This window comes from Equus quagga, chromosome 3, assembly GCF_021613505.1.
Source record: "Equus quagga isolate Etosha38 chromosome 3, UCLA_HA_Equagga_1.0, whole genome shotgun sequence".
In the NCBI taxonomy this organism is placed as follows: Eukaryota; Metazoa; Chordata; class Mammalia; order Perissodactyla; family Equidae; genus Equus; species Equus quagga.
In genome coordinates, this window is record NC_060269.1 from 153,964,358 (window position 1) to 153,986,166 (window position 21,809).

General features: G+C 52.2%; 1 protein-coding gene across 4 annotated transcripts in view; it reads left to right on the forward strand.

Annotated features, from left to right (window-relative positions):
* ZFYVE28 (zinc finger FYVE-type containing 28) overlaps positions 1–21,809 on the forward strand; it is a 113,576-nt gene that overhangs the window by 45,441 nt on the left and 46,326 nt on the right. For all 4 annotated transcript variants that reach the window (XM_046656191.1, XM_046656193.1, XM_046656192.1 and 1 more), the window contains exons 2-5: positions 6,341–6,481; positions 17,061–17,198; positions 19,302–19,504; positions 21,251–21,340. In XM_046656191.1, coding sequence (XP_046512147.1) covers positions 6,341–6,481; positions 17,061–17,198; positions 19,302–19,504; positions 21,251–21,340 — 572 coding nt within the window. The remainder of the gene's footprint in view (positions 1–6,340; positions 6,482–17,060; positions 17,199–19,301; positions 19,505–21,250; positions 21,341–21,809) is intronic.

Below are 21,809 nucleotides of genomic sequence, written 5' to 3' on the forward strand. Positions count from 1 at the left end.
GGCATACTGATGTGGACAAGACCAACTTTGGGGAGATGGGTCATGGCTACCCTAGGACACCAGGCCTTGGTGGGGACAGAAGGGTGGTGGAGACCTGCAGGAGGGCTTGGGTCAATGTTGGGAGGCAGTGAGGGGTTCTGGCCCTGGGGACCAGTGGGTTTCCTTGACAGTCTGGTATGGCCTGGGCAGCTTCTCCATGCCCGGAGCCTAAGGATCAGCTGCCTATGGGGGCACAGCTGAGAGGAGAGCAGCCGAATTCAAAGTGCCTCGACCAGAGGCTTTTCTCTGGTTTTTCCGCAGTGCTCTCGGATTCTTGGCGTTGCAACAGGGAGTCCAAGACTTTACTGGAAAGCTGGTCCAAGAGAGGCCCAGGGCCTGGGCTGGCTCCCTAGGCACCCAGCTCTCACCCCTGAGCTCTCCAGGCTCTGTCCAGCTGAAGCCCACATGGGCGGTGGAGGGCACTTGGGGTGGTCTGTCTTGGAACCAGTGTTCAGAGCCCAGCTCATGTCCTGGGACAGCTGCTGGGGGGAGGGTGGTGGGTGGGGGGCTGAGACTCCACACCGGCCCCCTGGGCTACACTCTTTCACTGGGCTTACACTGGGCATGGAGGGGACAGTCCTTTCTGGTCTGGCCATGCCATCTGTCCTGTCCGCCTGTCCTGCCATCTGCCTCCTCCTCTTCTCCCCTCCTGGAGCTTGGCTGAGACTGTGAAACTGCTGCCCTGGAGTGACAAGGTGTCCTTTTAAGCTCGTCCCACTGCAGTATTTATTTCTTATTAGGGAAGCAAGAGGCATGACAAGGATCCCACCCTGGTCACTCTTACCCCTTCCTCCTCTTTCCCACGAGGATGCCCAAGAGTCCTTAGAGTAAGACCAGCTGATTTCTGACTCCATCATATCAGCAATGTGACTTGGCCATTAGTTTCCTTCATGAGCTTCAGTCTCCTTGTCTGGGTTAGAGGTGTTGTATGGTGCCACCTTAGAGAGGGTGCTGGGTGGTACCCGGTGAGGCGTGAGTGGTGCTCTGCACAGGGCTGGGGATGCTGGCCCCTCTGGGGGCAGCTCATGGTTCATGCCCAGCCGGCCAGCCTCATACCTGCTGGGGAACACTCGGTGTCACATACCTGGCTCAGACAGACACTTGAGGGCATGCTCTGAGCTCACATCTGCCTCCTGCAGCCCATGTCTGCATCCACATCCTTATCCACATGTACATCCACATCCACATCCTCTTCTGCATCCTCACCCACTCCCCACGTCTGCATCCGCACCCCCAGTCCTCATCCCACATCATGGAACAGGTGTTTGAATGAGTGAATAATTTAATCAACTTAACAAAATTAGTCCTGAATTAGTCAATTTTTTCACTTTGGAACTTTTCGGTGCTGCTTTGTTATTGCGTATTTTTTCCTGCCTTCTTTGAGGTTGCTTCTTCACTGGTCGTGTAACCGCCTAAGCTAAATCCTTTCTTCATGATGTACTTTTGTCTTCTTGAAACAGTGAAAACTTTCACTGCTGTGAATTTATCTTTGAGGAAATATTGACATAGTATGATTTTAAAAGACATTCCTGGGGCTGGCCCTGTGGTGTAGTGGTTAAGTTCAGTGTGCCCCACTTCCACAGCCCCAGTTTGCCAGTTCAGATCCCTGGCGCAGGTCTACACCACTCATTTGCCATGCTATGGTGGCAACCCACATACAAAGTAGAGGAAGATTGGCACAGATGTTAGCTCAGGGCTAGTCTTCCTCAGTAAAAAAAAAAAAAAAAAAGACATTCCTACTGGGCTCTAACTTATTGTCTTACAATATTTATTTCAAAATAGGGTGACTACTTCTTCCAATTATGTCAATTGATTCTGTTTGTTGTGGACATTTTATTTAGGGATATTAAAAAGTTTAATTTAGAATTTAATTTTAAGGTGGTGAATAAAGCTGGCTGAGTCAAATCAATGAAAGACAGTTTGTCACACTCCTAAATGTTACCTTCTTTCATTCATCAGTCCCGCCTGTGAGCTGACTTGAGAGAGACTCTGCTCTGCTGGACCAGTTTAGATCTGAGTGATGAGCAGTTGGGGACTGCCATTATTCACTTCATACTCTGCATACTTAGAAATGGAAATTTAGCACCCAAATTTTTCCTTTGGGTTCTGTTAATCAGCACAAATTGAGTTTTGTAAGTTGTGTTAATTCATTGCCCGGAACCCAGCCTGGGGGTTTGATCTCACACCGCGCCTGGGGTCTCGGGGCGAGCATGATTCACACAACTGATGAAGACCCTCCTCCTGCCACAGGCCGCGCTGCTGGACGGACAGGGAGCTTTTGGTTCTTCCCCTGGAAATACCAGTCCTGAGTGGCTGGAAAACTATCTGAGGGCATAACTAAAATTCTAAAATGTGTGTTTCAGTAGAATAAAGATAATGGTTAGTTTTTAAAAAAAAAATTCTGAATTTTCTAATTTGTTCTGCTTTATGTGTGTGTGGGTACAGTTCTCTTTTTGCAACACAGCTGTGGTCTGGTTTGAAGGTCTTTACTGAAATCAAAGCAAAGTAAGACTGCGTGGATTCCCAGGTGACGACTGTGCCACATGCCCCATGCCCTTCACAGGGAAGCAGGAGGCAGAGTTTGGAGAACATTTGTTCCTCCTGGTCGTGGAGATGTTTAGAGCCTACGCAAGTCTGGGGGGGCGTTGGGGGCGTTCAGTACTGGGTGCCGTTTTCTTTCCACGGGGCAGGCGTGCCCTTTCCAGTTCTCCACAGGCCCCACTATTCTTTTTTGTCTTCCCCTCATCTAGCTGGCTGCCAGGCCCTGAAGGCATGAGAGTGAGCCCCTTGGTTGGGGGCTCAGAAAACAAGTGTCTGGTCCTTCTGTCGGGGCTAACTTCTCTCCCTCCCCCCAGCTTCTGCCCCAAAGCCAAGAGGAGGCTGCAGGATGGGAAATGGGCCCCCAATGGGCCATAATGGAGGGTTGTGGGGGCGCTTGACTCCAGGCGTGGTGGGGAATGTGGGTGAAGGCACCATTTAGAGTATCAGCTGGCTCCTCATCTCCCAGTCTCTCTCCCCAGACTGCGCACATGTACAGTCACATTCTTGCACATGCATACACACACACCCATGTATGCTTTTAGGCACACACATTTATGTATTCACACAGATGTGTGCACACACTCACACATATGCACAACTGCAGTGGTGCGACACGCTGACGTGCATACTCGTGCACACACATGCAGTGCATATACGTGCACCCTCACACATGCATACTCATGCATACATTCAGTGTACACAAGCACACATGCTTGTAGGTGCACACACATTTGTGCACATATACACCCACACTCAGCTGCATGCACAGGTATCCATACTCACATGCACACACTCATACACATGTGCACTTACATGTGTACACGTGGGGCACACTTGCGTCACATAGCCATACATGTACACACATGCATGACACTTATCACTCACCCCCACACACAGTCCCACATGTTCACACATGTAGTTGTTTGTCAATCTCTCCAAAACACAGAAGAAGGTGTGTGTGTGAGCTGAGGGGCCTAGTGCAAGCAAAGCGTTCTCGAGGCTCAGTCCTCTCCTGGGCCCACGGAGAGGGACAGCCAGGTTGGATGGGAGCGTGTAAGAGGCAGGGCTCTGACTGACAGCTGGCACCCCGGCCACCCTCAGCCTTTCCTGAGCCTTCCTTCCTTTCTGCCTCTGCTGGCTGCGGTTTGCACAGCCTACAGCGGAGGGGGACAAGCTCACCGGCGCAGTTGGTGTGAATATTTGGATTCAGGTCTGGTTACATGTGGTGAGGGGGTTGGTGCCAGGGCAGAGACCGATCCCAAGTTATTCTCTGGGCAGGTTAGGGTGTGGCTCCCCCGTATCGTGCCCCCTTTCTCAGAGCAGAGACTCAGCTTCCTGGAGGTGTCCTCATCCAGTGCCCTAATTCAGTGCCTGGCCTGTATTCTAGGCCAGATGGTGTCCTGTCGTTGAGCAGTGGTCAGGGCTGCAGGAACAAATGCCGGCAGGGCGTCAGGCCAGCTCGGGGCAAGGTGCTGGATCAAAGCCAGGCGTCTGCTGTGGGACCGTCCCCACTGTGCCCATGTTCCCCACCTTCCCACGCCACTGCTGTGAGGGGGGCTGGTGGGCTTGGGGCCAGAAGGACCCCAGTGGGCTATCGTGACCAGGGTCAGCTCCTGAGCTCGGTGTCAGGGTATCTCGCTCACCACCAGAGGTGTCTGCCACACATCATTGGTCAGGTGGCGGCCTCAGTCCCTCGCTGCAGCCCCCTCCCTGGGAAGGGAGGCCCCATGTAACTGGTGACAAGGTGCTGTGCAAGGTGTTCCCTCCTTCCTTGGGATGAGGCACATGGGAACCGGGGCCAAGGTGGGGGAGCTGGTGGCCAATGGAGCTGGGTGGGAATTCTGGGGCTGCATCTGAGAGGCAAAGAGCTCGGCCTCGGGCCCTCCTCTGAATGTCCTCAGGGGCCTCACCCACCCTGGGGCTCTGGGCCCGGGGGGCAGGCCTGGGAGCTGCCTCTGGAGCTTCACCTTCCTCTCCTTCCCTCTTTCCTTCCAGTCAGCAAAGACTGACAAGAAAGCTGACAGGAAGAAGGCAAAGAAGTATTGCCCAGCCTCTGACCCCAACCTTGTTCCCGTTTCATCACAGAGGGTCACTGGTGACCCTCCTGAGTGTGACAGGAACCCGGGCAAGTCAGCTGAGCCTGTGGAGGGGACGCATCAGCTCCTGGGACCAGGGAGGCAGAGATGCTGGGATGCTGTCGGGGCGGGTCTGCGTCTGCCTGCTTCCAGCCTATGCCACGCCCCACATCCCACGTCCCAGCAACCCATGCCCCAGCATCCCATGTCCCGGGTATGCCGACAGAGCGGGCCTCAGGCAGCACTGGCGGGATGAATGGGTGAATGAATGAAGGGAGAACGCTCTTCTCTGTGCAGCCCTCCTGTGAAAGGTCCCAGGAAGGACTCCCATTGACCCTGCCAGGGTCATATGTTCACATCTTGGCCAATCACTGAAGATGGGCTGCCCCGCCCCACCCCTGTGGGTCTGCTCAGCCTCATTTGGGGGTTAACTTCCACCCCAGGGGGCTGGGTGGGCCTCACCAGCTGACCCAGAGTTGGTCACTGATGGGCCAAGGCCCCTGAGCCAAGGAAAAGCTACCCTGGGACAGGCCACGTGAAGGGGAGAGGGCAGATGCCAGAGTGAAGGGAGAAGACAGGGTCATTGAGAAGTAAGTTGAGAGAAGAAGGGAGACTGAAAATTATGAAAGTGTTATCTTATGGTTAACAAAATATCGGTAATAAACACAACCGTGTGCTAATTCTTAGGTAGAACGAAGGGGGAATTGAGTGTTGGTTTTGAGCTGTGTGTGTGTGATTTTGCAAGCAAACTTGAACACGTGTGTGACTTGGTGTCTTTCCTTCCCCTTTGTCTTTCTCTGCATGATCATGAAGAACACCTTTTATAATAATCTGTTTGGGGGCTTCTCCTAATCCTGGAAACTCAGATCCAGGAATGCGCCATCGCCCCTCGGGCCAGAGGGGAGTGAGCTGGCTGGTGCTGGTGTGTGGGAGGAGAAGGCTGGTGGGGCTGGAGCAGAGCGGGAGCGGGTCAGCTGGTCAGAGCCGGGAGTGGGGTTTTGCTCTAAGTGGGTGGCTGCGCTTCCAGACCCAGAATGAGAACACCCTGTGCGTTTGGTGGAAGGTGAGTCCTGTGAGAGGAGTGCTTCCTGCCACGAAGCACTGGTGTTTCCTGGCGCTACAGAAACTGGGCCAAGGGCTGAGAAGATTCCAGAGGGCAGGGGAGGCGAGCACTTATTACGCACTGTCTGTAAGTCTGCATTTGAGTAAAATTGTGTTAGTCCTGGCCACTTCCTTCAGTGGCTGTCTTTATCATTTTGGTATTGTTTTTATAAATAAAAACTACTTTCTGAGAGCTGATCCTATCATCCCGTGGCCCCCTAAGACCCCACTGTTCTTAGCCCTTTATCTGTGAGTCATCCAACCACAGGGTTGGCCTCATGTATAACTCCATGTCTGGCTTCCCCACAGAGACGCTGTCCCCTGGGGCCTTCCCAGAAGCGGCACAGCCCCATGGGCTGAGATGCAGAGGGACTCAGGACAGGTAGGGCACGAGACAAGCAGCATAGATTCTTGTGAAAGAAACGGGAGGGAGAAACTACGCTGCTGCTGTGTCCTAAGCTGAGGACTCGGGCCCTATGGCCACCGGCTTCGGGCCTGAGAACAGAGCCGCCACCGGCTGCTCTCCAGCCTCCTGCCTGAGGGCTGTCACCTGCTCAAGCTCCCTGTGCCTCTCTCCCCTGCAGAGGTCGGACCCGCAGCTGCTGGCCCAGTTCTACTATGCGGACGAGGAGCTGAACCAGGTGGCTGCCGAGCTGGACAGCCTGGACGGGCGGAAGGACCCGCAGCGGTGCACACTGCTCGTCAGCCAGTTCCGCTCCTGCCAGGTGAGCGGGCGTGGGGCGGAGGCGCCTGTTATTGGTGAACCTGAGGCTTTCTCACCTGCTCGCACCCTCTAAGGACATCTCAGGGTCGGCCTGGGCGAGGTGTTGGGCTCGATGAGCTGGGGCTTTTCTTGGTCCCGCTGAATACTGGACCCGGGAGGAGGGTCAGTCTCGAGCAGGACAGCGTGGGAGAAAGAGCCTGGTTGGAAGTGGCAAACTGCACAGGACACCCTTGGAGAGTGGCCGTCAGGGGTGGGGAGGTGGGGGCGATGAAGAGCCACCAGGGTCTCAGCCAGAAGAGGACAGGGGACGGCCTGCTGCGGCCATGCTCACAGCTGGCAGGGCAGCACGGGCTCTCACTCTGCCGCCTCAGGTGCCCAGAGCTCCTGCTGCAGAATTCAGAGATGGCCCTGGAAGCCCTGCCGGTAATATCCTCCCAGTTTACCAAATGTTCACGAGGTTTTACCAGCACGAGAGCATGTGGCGTGATGCACAGTTTTGTCAAGTGACAATCAGGGTCGTTCACAAAGTTCTGGAACGTCCTCCATGTATTCCGCCCACAAGTCTTGCTGGATCCTCCCTGCCCTGGGTGGTGGGGGCTGGGGTGTGCTTCTCAGATCACAGAGCACGTAGAGAGGGCAGGGTGCGGGGAGGCATACCTCTCCCCGTGTGTCTGCAGCATCAAGGGGGTTAGAGAAGGACTTAGGTTCTTACAGAATCCTTGACAGGGCGAGAGGAGCAGGTCCTGGCTGGTTTCTGGAATGACCCCCCAGGAGCCCCTGCGTTTCCATCTCTCAGGAGGATCCAGGGACTAGAGGGGCCGGGAGGGCCTCCTGACTTGCTGGGCCATTGACCCTCTGCTTTCCCACTGGAGGATGTCCTTCCTTGTGCCCGCAGCACGCTGACCACTCGCAGCTAGGAGGCCTCTCCCTGGCACCCCCGCCCGTGCCTGCTCCCATCACCTGCTGCAGCCCCCAGGAGTGGGTTGTGTTTGCTCTCAAACCTGCTCAGGCCAGCTCACTGGTTATTGTAATTGCCTCTTACACAAACTGACCAAATGGGGTGAAAACCAAATTGGGTGCTTCTTTTTAATTTATTTTTTTATTGTGGTCATAATAGTTTGTAACATTGTGAAATTTCAGTTGTACATTTTTATTTGTCAGACACCATATAAGTGTGCTCCTTCACCCCTTTGCCCACCACCCACTCCCTTCCCCTGGGAACCACTAAACTGTCCTCTTTGTCCGTAAGTTTGTTTATATCCCACATATGAGTGAAATCATGTGGTGTTTGTCTTTCTCTGTCTGGCTTATTTTGCTTAACATGATGCCCTCAAGGTCCATCCATGTGATCACGAATGGGACAATTTTGTCTTTTTCATGGCTGAGTAGTATTCCATTGTATATATACCACGTCTTCTGTATCCAGTCATCGGTTGATGGACACTTGGATTGCTTCCATGTCTTGGCTATTGTGAATAGTGCTGCAATGAACATAGGGGTACATAAGCCTCTTTGTATTGTTTATTTCAAGTTCTTTGGATAGATACCCAGTAATGAGCTGGCTGGATCATATGGTATTTCTATTTTTAGTCTTTTGAGAAATCTCCATACTGTTTTCCATAGTGGCTGCATCAGTTTGCACTCCCACCAGCAGTGTATGAGGGTTCCCTTCTCTCCACACAAGTTGAGTGCTTTGGATACCCTTGACAGGGTGCATCTAAGAAAGGAAAACTTCTGGAGTTAGATGTGGACAAGGCAACTTCAAAAGGGTCGAGAAACAAGTCATACAAATTAGCCACAAGGATCTCGCACTCATAGAACAACACAAGCATCTTTAATTTCTCACTCCTCTCTAAAGACTCCTGTGTCAGGTCCCCAAGACCTCCCCCAAATTTTCACTAGGAGGACACACTGGACCCAGCATATAGTCATGCTCACGGCTAAGATTTATCACAATGAAAAGATACAAATCAAAATCAGTGAAGGGAGAAGGCACGTGGGTCCAGCGGAAACAAGAGCCAGCTTCTAGAATCTTCTCCCATGGCATCACACGGGATGTGCTCAATTCCCCCAGCGGCGTGTTATGACAACACGTGTGGAGTGCTGTCCACCAGGGAAGCCCGTCAGAGACTCAGACCCAGGGCTTTCACTGGTGGCTGGTCCTGTGGGCCCCTCTGCCCGGTACGCCCCCAACTCCAGACCCCCAGGGGGAAAGGGGCATCAGCACGGACAGCACTGTTTGCACAAACAGGTGAGGCACAGGAGCCGCTCACATCAGGCAGGGTGCTGGGAGCCCTCCTGACATCCGGGCTCCTGACGCCAGCCCAGGGCCAGCCCCACGCAGGCTCGCAGGGCCCACAGTCAGGCCTGCAGTGAGAGCTCTTCCACACGACGCATCCTGGATCCTGGCTTTCTATGCAGCCACCCACGCAGGGAAAAGGAGTTGGAAGAGCCCCAGAGGATGCCTTCGTGCACATACTGTAACCTAATAAAGATCCATCACCGTGACATCTTTGTCCAGCAGGCCAGTCACTGGGGCTCCTTGCGTTGGGTCAGGGGTTCTCAGTTCTTTTGTCATGAGTTGCTACAAAGCTTAGATGTTTAAGTTGGGAAGTGTTTTTTGTTTCTAACATTTCTCTTGAGACAGGGCATTTTGTCTTTTCTAATTTTCACTCCTGCTTCACATTCTATTTGACTATCATGAGCTTCTTGTTCATTTAATCGTTCATTCATTCATTCATTCATTCATTCGGCAGCAGTCACTCAGAGAGGCTCTGCCCCTGTGTGGAGGGTGGACAACATCGCGGGAGCGAGGCGCTTTGGCAGGTCACCATAGTCGGGGAGGGGCTGCTTGAACACAGGCCCGTGAGCATGGGTTGGTGTGCGTTTCACTGCAGCTGGAAAGGTCTGGTGAACCCGAGGTAAAATGCGCAGCTCTGATGGAGGCGGCTGACAGCAGCCCGCTCTGCCGGGCCACCTGATGGCCTTGATTTTAGAGCACCATCGTCCTGGGGAGATCACTGGAGGCCAGATTTAGCTGGTCCCCTTGTCCCCCAATGTTCCCAGCGTCTGTGAGTCAGTTCCCAGCTGGATGTGGACCCCCATGCCAAGTACTCAGAGGTCATGACTTTCTCAGCCTTGGGGCCAGTGGCTTAGGACTGCCAGCAGGAGCTCTCCTCCTCATCCCAGTTGTCTGACCCTGGCCTTGGTGACAGTTCCCCGAGTACTCTTGTCTGGGGCGTCTCAGGCCTCCTGGGTCCCATCAGACCTTCAGGCCCCCCTGGAGGGGTCCACATGTGGGTCTCTGGCTGGGTCACGTTCACGAGGCTCTCAGATCTGTTCTGCGGCACTTCTGGCTCTGGGGCAAGAGTACTTTTAGGGAGCCTCATCCTTCTGTCCTGGGAGCCTCGTCTTCCTCAGGGCATGATGGGTTAGCTGGACAGGCTGGTGCCATGCTTGGGTGTAGTATTTTGAACGCTTCTGCCCCCCAAATGGGGTCTTTTAGATGAAGTCTGTAGCCTGATGCCAGGCACATCATGGATGCTCGGTAAACAGCAGCCTCCTGTTCTTAAGAGAGTTCGTGCTGTGAGAAGTACGTGGGCCTGATTTGAAAGGAGCAGCATGAACTGGGTGGATGCTAATTCCAGTTAGAAGGAATCTAAGTAATGCATTTTTGTATAAATTAAACGTTGTGCTTCGGGAAAACTGTGGACTGGGGCACACATGAGTATGCAAATGGTTTCTGATGACATTTGCAAGTTTTTTGTTTTCTTTTTTGCTTCAGAAAACCGTAAAGGATTAAGAAATCATGCTGTTGGTTCAGTAGGATGAAATGAATCCTGGGTTGTTATGAGCTGAATGGTGTCTCCCCCCAAATTCGTATGTTGAAGCCCTAACTCCTGTGCCTCAGAATGTGACTCCATTTGGAGGCAGAGTCTTTAAAGGCATAATGAAGGTAAAATGAGGTCATTAGGGTGGCCCTGATCCAATCTGTCTGGTGTCCTTATAAGAAGAAGAGATTAGGACACAGACACACACACAGAGGGACGACCGTGTGAGGACACAGGGGGAAGATGGCCATGTACAAGCCAAGGAGAAAGGCCTCAGAAGGAGCTAGCCCTGCCCACACCCTGATCCCGGACGTCCAGCCTTCCGGCCTGTGAGGAGATAAACGCCTGCTGTTTGAGCCGCCGGGTGTGCTGCTTTGTCATGGTGGCCCTGGGACACCGATACGGTTGGATCTGGATGTCATGATGCCCATGAGCTTGGAGTTGCTCTGGGGTGAATTCTCTCATCAACCTGTTCCTCTTAAGTCATACCCTCACTTTTCACTGTCAAGGGAGCATAATTTTAGATGCTTCACTGAAGAAAATTAAATGGCAAAATGTGCTAATGGATCTTGTGCCTGGGTGTAGCCAGTGAATGGGGTCTCGGTGGGAGCAGGTGCACCTTGCTGTAGATCTGCGGTGTGCTGATTGGAGGTGTGCTGTGTGAACATGGCCACACCTGGCGAGGGACACTACCTGAATCTCCCATGCTGGAGGCACTGGTGTCCACCACAGCAGAGGTGGGCTCTCTGGGAGCAGAAGGGTCCTTGATGCGTCCAGACTGCACATCCCAGCCTCCTGTCTGCCATGGTCTACACCTGGGCACGGCTGTGGTCAGTGTCTGGACGTGGGGTCCCAAGAGCTGTGTCCCAGGAAGGAAGGAGGCCAGGGGGATCTGGGAGAGCTGACTGGCTCCTCAGACAGGCAGGGACGGCTCGTGATAGCACGGCGTCTCCATGTGTATAAATTCACAGGAATAATTGAGTTGTTTTCTTATTGACTGTTGAGAGTTCTTTATATATTCTGGACACTAGTCCTTTTCAGATGATGATTTACAAATATTTCCTCCCAGTCTGTGGCTTGTCTTTTCATTCTCTTAACAGTTTTTTTGAAGAGCGTAAGTTTTAAATTTTGATGAAGCCCAATTTATCTATTTTTTCTTATATAGATCATGCTCTTGGTGTCATATCTAAGAAATCTTGCCCTAATCCAATGTCATCAGATTTTCTCCTATATTTTCTTTTAGAAATTCTATCGTTTTAGGTTTTTTTTTTTTAAGATTTTATTTTTTTCCTTTTTCTTCCCAAAGCCCCCCAGTACATAGTTGTATATTCTTTGTTGTGGGTCCTTCTAGTTGTGGTATGTGGGACGCTGCCTCAGCGTGGTTTGATGAGCAGTGCCATGTCTGTGCCCAGGATTCAAACCAACGAAACACTGGGCCGCCTGCAGCGGAGCACATGAACTTAACCACTCGGCCACAGGGCCAGCCCCTATCGTTTTAGGTTTTATATTTAGGTCTATGATCCATATTGAGTTAACTTTAGTATATGGTGTGAGGATTGGGCCAACATTCATTTGTCCTGCAAATGGGTTTTCAGTTCTTCCAGCATCGTTTGTTGACAAGACCACCCTTTCTCCACTGAAGTCCATCCTTTCTGTACTAAATTCTTATTGCACCTTTCTTGAAAATCAGTTGTGCCTATACGTGTGGGTCTATTTCCGGGCTCTCTAGTCTGCTCCGTTAATCTGTCTTGAAACCGATGTCACACTGTCTTGCTTACTGTAGCTTTATAACAAGTCTTAAAATCAGGCAGTGTCAGATCTGTAACTCTGTGCTTCGATTTCATGGTGGTTGTGGCTATTCTGAGTTCTTTGCCGTTCTGTAGGAAATTTAGACACAGCTTATAGATGTGTACAAAACAGCCTGATGAGATTTGGATTGGGATTGCATTGAATCGATAGGCCAGTTTTGGGGAAAGCATTCAGTTTTCACCATCAGCTCTGATGCTAGCTATCATAGGGTTTTCATAGATACCATTTTTCAGGCTGAGGAAGTTGCTTTCTTTTAATAGCTTGCTGAGTTTTATCAGGAATGGATATTGAATTTTTTTCAAGTTCTCTCTCTGTGTCTATTGAGTTGATCATGTGGGTTTTTTCCTTTTAGTTTGTTGATATGGTAAATTATACTGTTTGGATTTTTTATTAACTATTTTTATTATCATCCACCCTATCACCCAAAAACACAACAATAGCGACAGTAATGACAGCTGATCCAGGAGGAAGAAATGGGAGTAAACTATCGTAAGGTTCTTATACTGCATGTGAGGTGGTATTATACCACATGAAAGAAGTCTCATGTTATCATCATACATTTTCCTTCTACCTATGTTTAGGCTCACACTATATTGTCAGTATTTTTGTTTAAAAGTCAAATTTTTTTATAGAAAATTAAATAGTAATAAGAGAATCTTGTATATTTACTGAGCAGTCACCCTTTCTGGTACTTTCCATTCCTTTGTGAAGATCTTTAGTCATGTGCTGCATAATGACGTTTGGGTCAATGACAGACCATATATTGGATGGTGGTGCCATAAGATTAGTACCATAGAGCCTAGGTGTGTAGGAGGCTGTACCATCTAGGTTTGTGTGAGTACACTCTATGATGTTTGCACAACAATGAAATTCCCTAATGACATATTTCTCAGAACGAGTCCCTGTTGTTGAGTGACACATGACGGTATTTCCACCTGGTATCATTTTCCTTTTGCCCAAAAGACTTTCTTTAGCGTTTCTTGTAGTGCAGGTCTTCTGGTCATGAATTCTTTCAGCCTTTGTTTGAATGACAAAGTCTACCTTCCATTTTCAAAGATTCTTTTGCTGGGTCTAGAATGATAAGTTGTTAATGATTTTTCCCCCTCAATACTTTAGAGATGTTGTTCCACTCTCTTCTCACGTGTGTTGCTTCCAATGAGAAATCTAATCTCATTCTTATTTTTGTTCCTTGTGTGTAACGTGTCTTTTTTCTCTTGCTACTTGTAAGATTTTCTCTTTTTATTAGTTTTGATCAATTTGATTATGCTATGACTTGGTATAGTTTTTCTCATGTTTCTTGTGCTTAGGGTTCATTGAACTTCTCGGATCTGTGAGTTTATAGTTGTAATTAAATTTGGAAAAAATTTGGCCATTATTTCTTCAAATATTTTTTTTCTGTCCCCTTCCTCCTCCTTTGAGTCTTGAGTTATATGTGTATTTGACATCTTGAAGTTGTCCTACCACTCACTGATGCTCTCTGTTTTATTATTGTTATTTTCTCTCTGATTCATTTGGAGAGCTTCAATTGCTATGTCTTCTAGTTTATTGTTCTTTTACTGAAATCATCCAGTGTTTTGTTTTTTTCCATCTCAGATACTGTAATTTTCATCTCTGGACCAGTTTGGGTCCTTTTTATTTCTTTCATTGTCTCTACTTTACTTTCTGAACACATGGAAGTCAGTTCTAACAACTGTTTCAATGTCCCCTGACTGCTCATTCTCTCATCTGTGTCAGATCTGGGTTGATTTTGATTGCTTGCCTTTTCTTTTCATCATGTGTCATATTTTCTTAATTCTTGGCAAGGCTGATAATTTTTTATGGGATGCCTGACATTGTGAATTTTACCTTGCTGGGAGCTGAATATTTTTGTATTCCTATTAATCTTTTTGAGCTTTGTTTTGTTACGCTGTTTGGTTACTAAGAAACAGTTTGATCCTTTTGGATTCTGTTTTTTAAGAAGTCAGGCAGGGTCAGAGCTGTGTTTAGTCTGGGGCTAACTTTCCTCCACTACTGAGGCAAGACACTTTGGGTACTCTCTCCAATGCCCTGTGAACGATGAGTTTGTCTGCTATTCCGGCTCTGGAGAGCTCTGGGGGCTGCTCCTCCAATCCTTTGGGTACATCTGTCCAGGCACCCACAGGCCTGTGTGAATCAGCTCCCTGCTGAATCCTCGGGGCCTCCCCAGAGGTGCTCTCTCTGGGCAGCTCTCTCTTCTCTGGTCTCTGTCCTCTTGATCCTAGCTGCCTCTGCTTCCCTGGACTTGCAGCTTGGTCTCTTCAACTACTGAGTTTGCTGGGTTCCACCTGGTACCCTCTCTCTGGGCCGTGACCTGAAAATTCCCTCAAGGCAGTGAGCGGTGCGGTCATAGGTCTCACCTCCTATGTTTCTCTTCTCGGGGATCACTTGTTGCTGGAGGTCCAGTGTCTTGTTTGTGTCCCTTACTGTTGCTGCTGTTTGAGGTTTCTGTTACATTTGGTTCCTGTTACTCTGTCTTGGCTGGAATCGGAAGTCCCAGCAAATGTTTACCGAGGCATGCTTTGTGTCCGGCACTGTTCTAGGTGCTGGGGACCCATCAGCGAATAAAAAAAGACCCTGCCTTCGCCCTCAGGCCGCTGATGTAGGTGGCCAGGCAGGGGCTGAGTGAGTCCAAGCACTGCCGCTAAAAGGCCACACAACTTTGGGCAAGCCACGCCACCCCGCTGAGCTCAAGTCCCTGGCTCTTAATAGCTGACGTATTCTGAGCACTAACTACTGTTACTGCCATTATTTGTTCATCAGTTTGTTGAATCATGAGAAAGGGACCGTCCCACCCAGAAAGCCTTTTGAAAAGAACTCACAATCGTACCACTCGATGTCGGTTGAATTTTATTTTTATTTGTTGTATTGTAGAGGCTTAACGTTTTCCTCATGGAGCAGAATTTCCTTAGAGTTTAGTGCGATGACTTTTTGTGTTAGAAAGGTCATGCTTCCCACTCATGGTGATTTTTCATGTCTGCTTCCTAAGAAAAACAGAACTCAAGCCTCAGAGGGTAGAAAGGAGGGACGTTGAGATAGAAAATTGCCGAGGGTGAGATTGTCAGATAGTGCAATCTTTCTGGAAAGCAGTTTGGCAGATTGTAATCAGAGCTTAGAAATGTAGCTTACACTCTTGACTTTGTAATTCCACTTCTAGAAATGAGTGGATCCTAAGGAAATAACCCCAAATTGAGAATGTCACGCACCACCCTGGTAACTGCAGCATTACTTGTGGTGGGGGAGAATTAGAATCATGGTAAACGTCCAGCAGGAGGGGAAGCAGCGAGTTAACAGGATGGTCCGTATGCTGGAATCTTCTGTCACAAGTTGGATTTGTGAAGAGTTATAAAAATATGTTCCAACAGTAAGCAGCAGGATACAAAATTGCGAACACGGGACGATCTCAACTCTGATTGGAAACAGGCCCATGGACAAGAATTAGAAGGAAAGGTCCACAACCCGAAGTCGTTCTGTTCCCCGAGGACATTTTCCCTGCTTCTACACTTTGCCAGTGTTTCCAGTTTTCCTGTGACAAATGGGTATTAATTTTATCTTTAACAAATTAAAGAAAAAACCTAAACTTTTAACGTTCTTGTAATCCTGCAGAATGAATGGCAGATGTTTAAAGAACAGGACTATTTTAAGAAAAGAATGGAATGTGATTTAAAATGCGAGCTTGTTACCCCTGTATACACAAAATGTTCAAAACAGTTATCCTTTGTATTCTGAACATGGAGAAATTAAGCAAAATAATTTTACAGAGTCTTTAAAACAAAAGTTACCGCGTATTGAGGCTTGTGCTGGGTCAGAACGGAGCCAAGGGCTTTACAGACTTTGGCTCACACAGTCCTCCCGGCAGCCCAGGAATCACGGCCTTCTTTTACAGACAGCTCAGAGGATCAGAAAAGGCAAGCAGCCTGTCCCGGGTTGCACAGCCCTGAGGAGCAGAGTCAGGGTCTCCAAGTCCCTGAAGGAAGCCACAGCCTCTTCGTTACCGCCTGATTTACTCGTTGCTGTGGTCGTTCTGCTGGTTCCAGAGGGGTTGGGAGGGGGTACTGCCTGGATGACGGAGTTGGGGACCAGCTGTGCTTGGCCTGCTCACTCTACAGAGGCGTAAACTCAAGTTCAGAGAGGACGACGGCTTTGCCCGGGTGCCCAGCTTGCTGAAGCCTGTCTGTCCTCCTGGCTCCTGCAATCGCTGGTGCTGGGTGAGGCCCTTATATCCATGCAGGGCGGGGGCCTTGGAGTCCACTCTGCGGGCGGGTTTGAGAAGGCTAGCTTTACACATTGTCTCTTAGTGATGCCGCTCCCTGACAGCAGCTCTTGTCTGTGCTGTGAACATGCCCAGGATGACACAGGCCTGTAATGTTAATATAAGCAGCACAGCACTTGGTGGTGAAAATCAACTTTGTGTGTGTGTGTCCCCCTAGCATTTCATTTCTCGAGCTCTATCCTAAGAAATTCATGTAGAGATGTTCACGAGAGATGCTCAGAGGCACCCGTCATGGTGGCCGAGCTGCAGGGAGCCTGAGTGTGGGTCAGCAGGGAAGGTAAGCGTACGGTACAGCCGTTACATAGGGCAATGCAAAATCTACACAGCAACATGGGAAGCATCCTCCCCGAGGCATCGTCCAGAGAAAGTCACAGAGCAACGTGCGCGGTGGGGCCCACACTCTGTGTGACCTGCGTGAGCGTAATGAGCATGAGGGTCAGAGAGGGGAGGCAGGAGTCTCCCTCTTTAGGTATTCCTGGGACGTTGGAGCTTTTTGTAGCAATTGCGCAGCAAGTGTGGATGTGTTACCGTATCACTTTCGTTGTCTGTAAAGAACGGTAAAGTGGACTCCACGTGTTTTTCGTATTTTCCAAGCAGTAACTGACAGCCGCCGGCTGGCACTGTGTCTTAGCGCACTTTCTCGTCTGTTTCAGGACAACGTGTTAAACATTATCAACCAGATCATGGATGTGTGCATCCCCCAGGACCGTGCCCCCCGGGATTTCTGTGTCAAGTTCCCTGAGGAGATCCGGCACGACAACCTGGCTGGCCAGCTGTGGTTCGGCGCTGAGGTAGCGGGCAGCTGCCTGGGTCCAGGGTCACAGTGTTGGGCATTGTCCAACTGTTTCTCTATGAACCTCACCCCTGTGCACCTGCAGGTGCAGGGACACGCTCTCTCCTCCTCCAGGGGTCCCATCAGCCACAGGTTCCAGATGGCATGGTTCTGAGCCTGTTAGGCCACAAGCCCCTTTGACGGTCGCGGGAAAGCCGTGAACCTGCTCCACCAAAACTACACGAGCAAATATAGACACGAAATTTCACATGTGATTCTTATGAGTTCTCAGGCCCCAGACCTGTAGGGCCTAAAAGTGGTTCTCGTAGCAACAGTGCTGATATTGAGAACAGCATTTCCCCTCCCCCAGCAACAGGCATGTTCATTCCCGCCCTGGGGGCAGGGGAGCTGCCTTGGGACCTTACTCAGCCACGACTCACAATAACTCCTCAGATCTTGATCTTCATCTCCCAACAAGGAAACTGAGGCACTGAGGGGAAGGTGCCCAGCTCCTGTAGGTGACAGGACCAGCCTCCCCTCAGCCAGCGGTTTCCTGTACCCCCATTTTGTGGACACCCCAGACTCTTACCCTGGGCTGTGCCCTGGGATGCTGGGGTGTGAGGTCCACAGCCTGATGTCCATGCCCGTCTGCGCTGTTCCCTCCTCCGTCCCTCTGCTCCCGATGAATCCCTGGAATGCCCCCGTCTTCCTCTGACAATGCCTGGCCCTTGTGCCCATTTCACCCCATCCCTGCACCCACCCGTCCCACCCTGCTCCCCTGAACCGCCTGGTTGAACCTTGTTGCTGCGGCTCCTGTCAGGCAGGCCATGCATCCTCCTAGGCTCACTTTTCACCTCTGTAAAGTGGGCCCCAAGGGCAGGGGCAGCTGTGGAGCCATGAGACGATGCAGGTCCAGTGTCCCGTGGGACACATGGGCACTGGGGCACCAACTCCTCTGTGCAGGGTCCCCGTACCGGCCAGCTCCACGCTTCCCTCCCAGGGGGTCTGGGAAATCAGCGACCCTGTCCCTCTGTCCCTTGGGAAATTGCCTCTCGTCCCACCTCTTCTCTTGATCATCGCTGACGGGGTTAGCTGATTGAATGGTTCTGGCCCAAACCTGGTGGAGCCCCACATCCACAGCCCAGAGCGGGCATTGGATGCGTCGCCCCTCAGCCAGGAGCTGGGTCTGACGAACACCCCACGTTACTGAGCGTGTAGCGCAAGCTGGGGTGACCTACGCACCCCACACATGCCCTGGGAAATGCTTCCATAAGCTCAGGGCAGGTGTGTGTGGATCTGCGGGCACCAGGGGGCCTCCTTACTGCTCAGGAGCCAGAGGATTCCCACGCTGATGAGTGTCGGTTCTGAGGAAGGTCTGGTTTCTCTGAGCAGCAAGCATCTGTGGACACGAGGTGTCTGTACTTCCTAGAAAGGCTGGCGATCTCCGGGAGCCCTGGCCAGCCCTGAGAGCCATGTGTCTGGAGCACAGCCCTGAAGCTGGTGTGTGGGAGCTCCTGGGCTCTCCCCGTTGGCCTTCGGGCTGGGTGAGGAGGGGACAGGAGTCACATGACTGGGGGTCCCCCTCCTAGAGCCCCCAAACCTGAGGGCCTCAGTTGGCCTTCCCCTCCCTTGCCTGCCCCTGGGGTCTGTGTGAGGACCACATCGGTCACAGTGAGAGTGTTTATTGCCACCATGGTTGCTCTGGATTTAAGAGAAACCAGAGGGACCAGGTGCCAGATGATGGGAATACGGGGCAAGGGGGTTCCCAAGAGCGAGGACCTGGGGGAGGGGTCTCGGGATGATGGTCACACCTCGGCCTGGCCACTGTTCCGCCTTTTGCCTTCCTGTCCCGGGTCTCACTGGCTTTGGGGACCACAATCCTCTCATGGTGAGGGAGTCTTTCTCAGTGTTGGCTAATCGAATTAGAACTCTGCTCTCTGCAGAGCTGGAGGAAGATGTGCATTTACAGTAAAGAACACCAGTGGGGCTCTGCAGCCTCGGGACCCACGAGGCCCATCAGGCTCCACAGTTGGGCTCTCAGGATGCGCATGCTACCCGTGACTCCTGAGAACTGCGGCGCATGCTCCGGGGCCGCTCCTGACCCGCGTTCTTCTGCCTGCAGTGCCTGGCCGCCGGCTCCATCATCATGAACCGCGAGCTCGAGAGCATGGCCATGCGCCCGCTGGCCAAGGAGCTGACCCGCAGCCTGGAGGACGTGCGGGGCGCCCTGCGCGACCAGGCGCTGCGGGACCTCAACACCTACACGGAGAAGATGAGGGAGGTGCTGAGGCATTTCGACGTCCTGTTTGCCGAGTTCGAGCTGAGGTGACCTGAGGGCCACACGTGTGTGCTGCGGCGTGGGGTCACGGCCTTTGCTTTATGTGGTGGCTGGGTAGTGGGGGGCAGCTCTGCAGGGCTCATCCTGATGTTCCCAGCCAGGGAATTCTGCAGAGGGAGGAGCCGAGGCTGGTTCAGGGCCCTCAGCTGGTGTAGTTAACCCCTGGGGGACACGATGTCTGGATGTGCGGGACGGGGGTGGGGGGAGTGAAACTTTTCAGAGAGAGGAGATGTGTCTTGGAGACAAGCAGAGGTGACCCAGGATAAATGAGACCCCAGGTGTCCACCGCCCCACCTCTGCCCTTCCCTGATATACCCCAGCGCTGGAGCCCTGGAGCCTCCTTCAGCACAGTCAGTGCTGCCACCATCAGCCTCTGCTGCTCCTCCTACCCTCCTCTCTGACCTCCCACCTCTGACCTCAGCCTCTGCCTGCAGCCCACGCCTGCACTTACCATATCAGGCTTGCTCCTGGTCGCCAGCTGCCCCTTCACCCCAGCTGTTCATCCATTCACTCCACAAGCCCGTCTCTGTGCACTCAGACCTGAGCCATGGCGTGGGCAAGGATGAAGAGGCGCTGCTCTTGGGGCCCCTAACTCTGTGGGTGGGGGTGAGGGTGAGGGCACCTCCCTGGGCTAGGGGAGTCTGCACGGATCACACGAAGACCTCCCCTCAGCCCACACGCTCACTAGCTCCGGGGCTCTGGGGGGTGGAGTGGGGAGCATCCACCTGCTCCATGCTCACCGCTCCTTCTTGCTGCTTGTCCCCCTGCCCCACAGCCTGGGGAGCTGCTGCTGCTCCTTCAAAAGGCAGAGCCTGCCCCATTCCTCCGCAGTTAGTGCCGCCTGCCCCGCCCCACAGGCTGCACTCACCTGCTCCTCCAACACATGTGTCCAGCAGGGGACGCGGGCAGTAGGCCCGGGGGACCTCGGGGAGAGGGCTCTGGAGAGGCCCGTGCCTGGGGGCAGGCATGCCAGGAGCCTCAACACACAGACACTCACGGTGGGCAAGGAAAAGCAGGACCCCAAATCCATGTCCATGGCAGTCTCTGTTAATAAGAATTGTCCCTCTTGTAACTTGTCGACCTCTAGAAGGAGATGGAGCCAGAGGTCAAAGGCGGCTCTTTAGGAGGTGGGAGTGCCCACAGCCAGTTTCATTTTCTCTGTCCCCTTTCTGTCTCCGTCAGATTTTCCAAATGAGCTTTCATAACAAGGAAAAATTAGTGATTTACTAGGAAAGAAACTGTTCTCACTCGGGGAATGGCTGGACAGACTGTCAGTTTCCTATGCCTGCTCAGGAAACATCCTGTGAGCCCCCCGGCCTAGCCCGTGCTGCTTCCCCCCAGCCGCCGAGATTCGCCCACGGCCAGGGCTCAGGGGTTGTCCACCCACCCATGCACTCGTTCCTTCATTCATTCGTTCTTTCATTCACTCGCTCTCCCATTGCGGCTGGTCTCCAGGCAGGGCACGGTCAAGGCAGCGGGCAGTGACGGTTTCGGGATGGTCAGGGCTGAAATGGGGCAGGGCTGTGGGGCCCTGGAGGACTGACCCTGGGAGAAGTTTTGATTTGAAACACAAACGGCCATGCTGGCAGCTGTGTGTTCATGCAGCTGTCGCGATGGGCCGTGCAATGGGCCGTGCCGCGGTCAGAGTGAAGTAGCTGGGTTCACTGAAGACGCCCTTGTTTCGGGAAGACTGGGGGCTCCGGCCCCAACTCACTCCCTCACTGTATCTGCAGCTACGTCTCAGCCATGGTGCCCGTGAAGTCCCCAAGGGAGTACTACGTGCAGCAGGAGGTCATCGTGCTGTTCTGCGAGACGGTGGAGAGGTGAGGCGACCACTGACTGGACAGGGCAGAGGGTGGCGCTGGGAGCAGGGGCCACCTTGTCCTGGGACGCCTGAGGCAGGAAGGCACCAGCCCCCTTCCAGTACCCGTCCCAGACCCGGGGACTCCACGCCACTCCTCACACCTGCCCAACCTCATTCCTCAGCCCACCCCCCATCCCCCACCAGGTCCCTTGTCTCTGGGCGCAAAGGGCAGCTGCAGGTGGAGTTCATGTGACAGAGGACAGGAAGCTAGACTTCTCACTCCTCTCCTCACCCCCTCACCCCCTCATCCCCTCACTCCTCACCCCCTCACTCCTCACCCCTCACCTCCTTGCTCCTCAATCCTTATGCCTCACTCCTCACCTCCTCACCCTTCACCCCTCACCTCCTCACTCCTCCTCACCCCCTCACTCCTCACTCCTTACCTCATCACTCATCTCCTCACTCCTCTCCTCCTCACCCCTCACTCC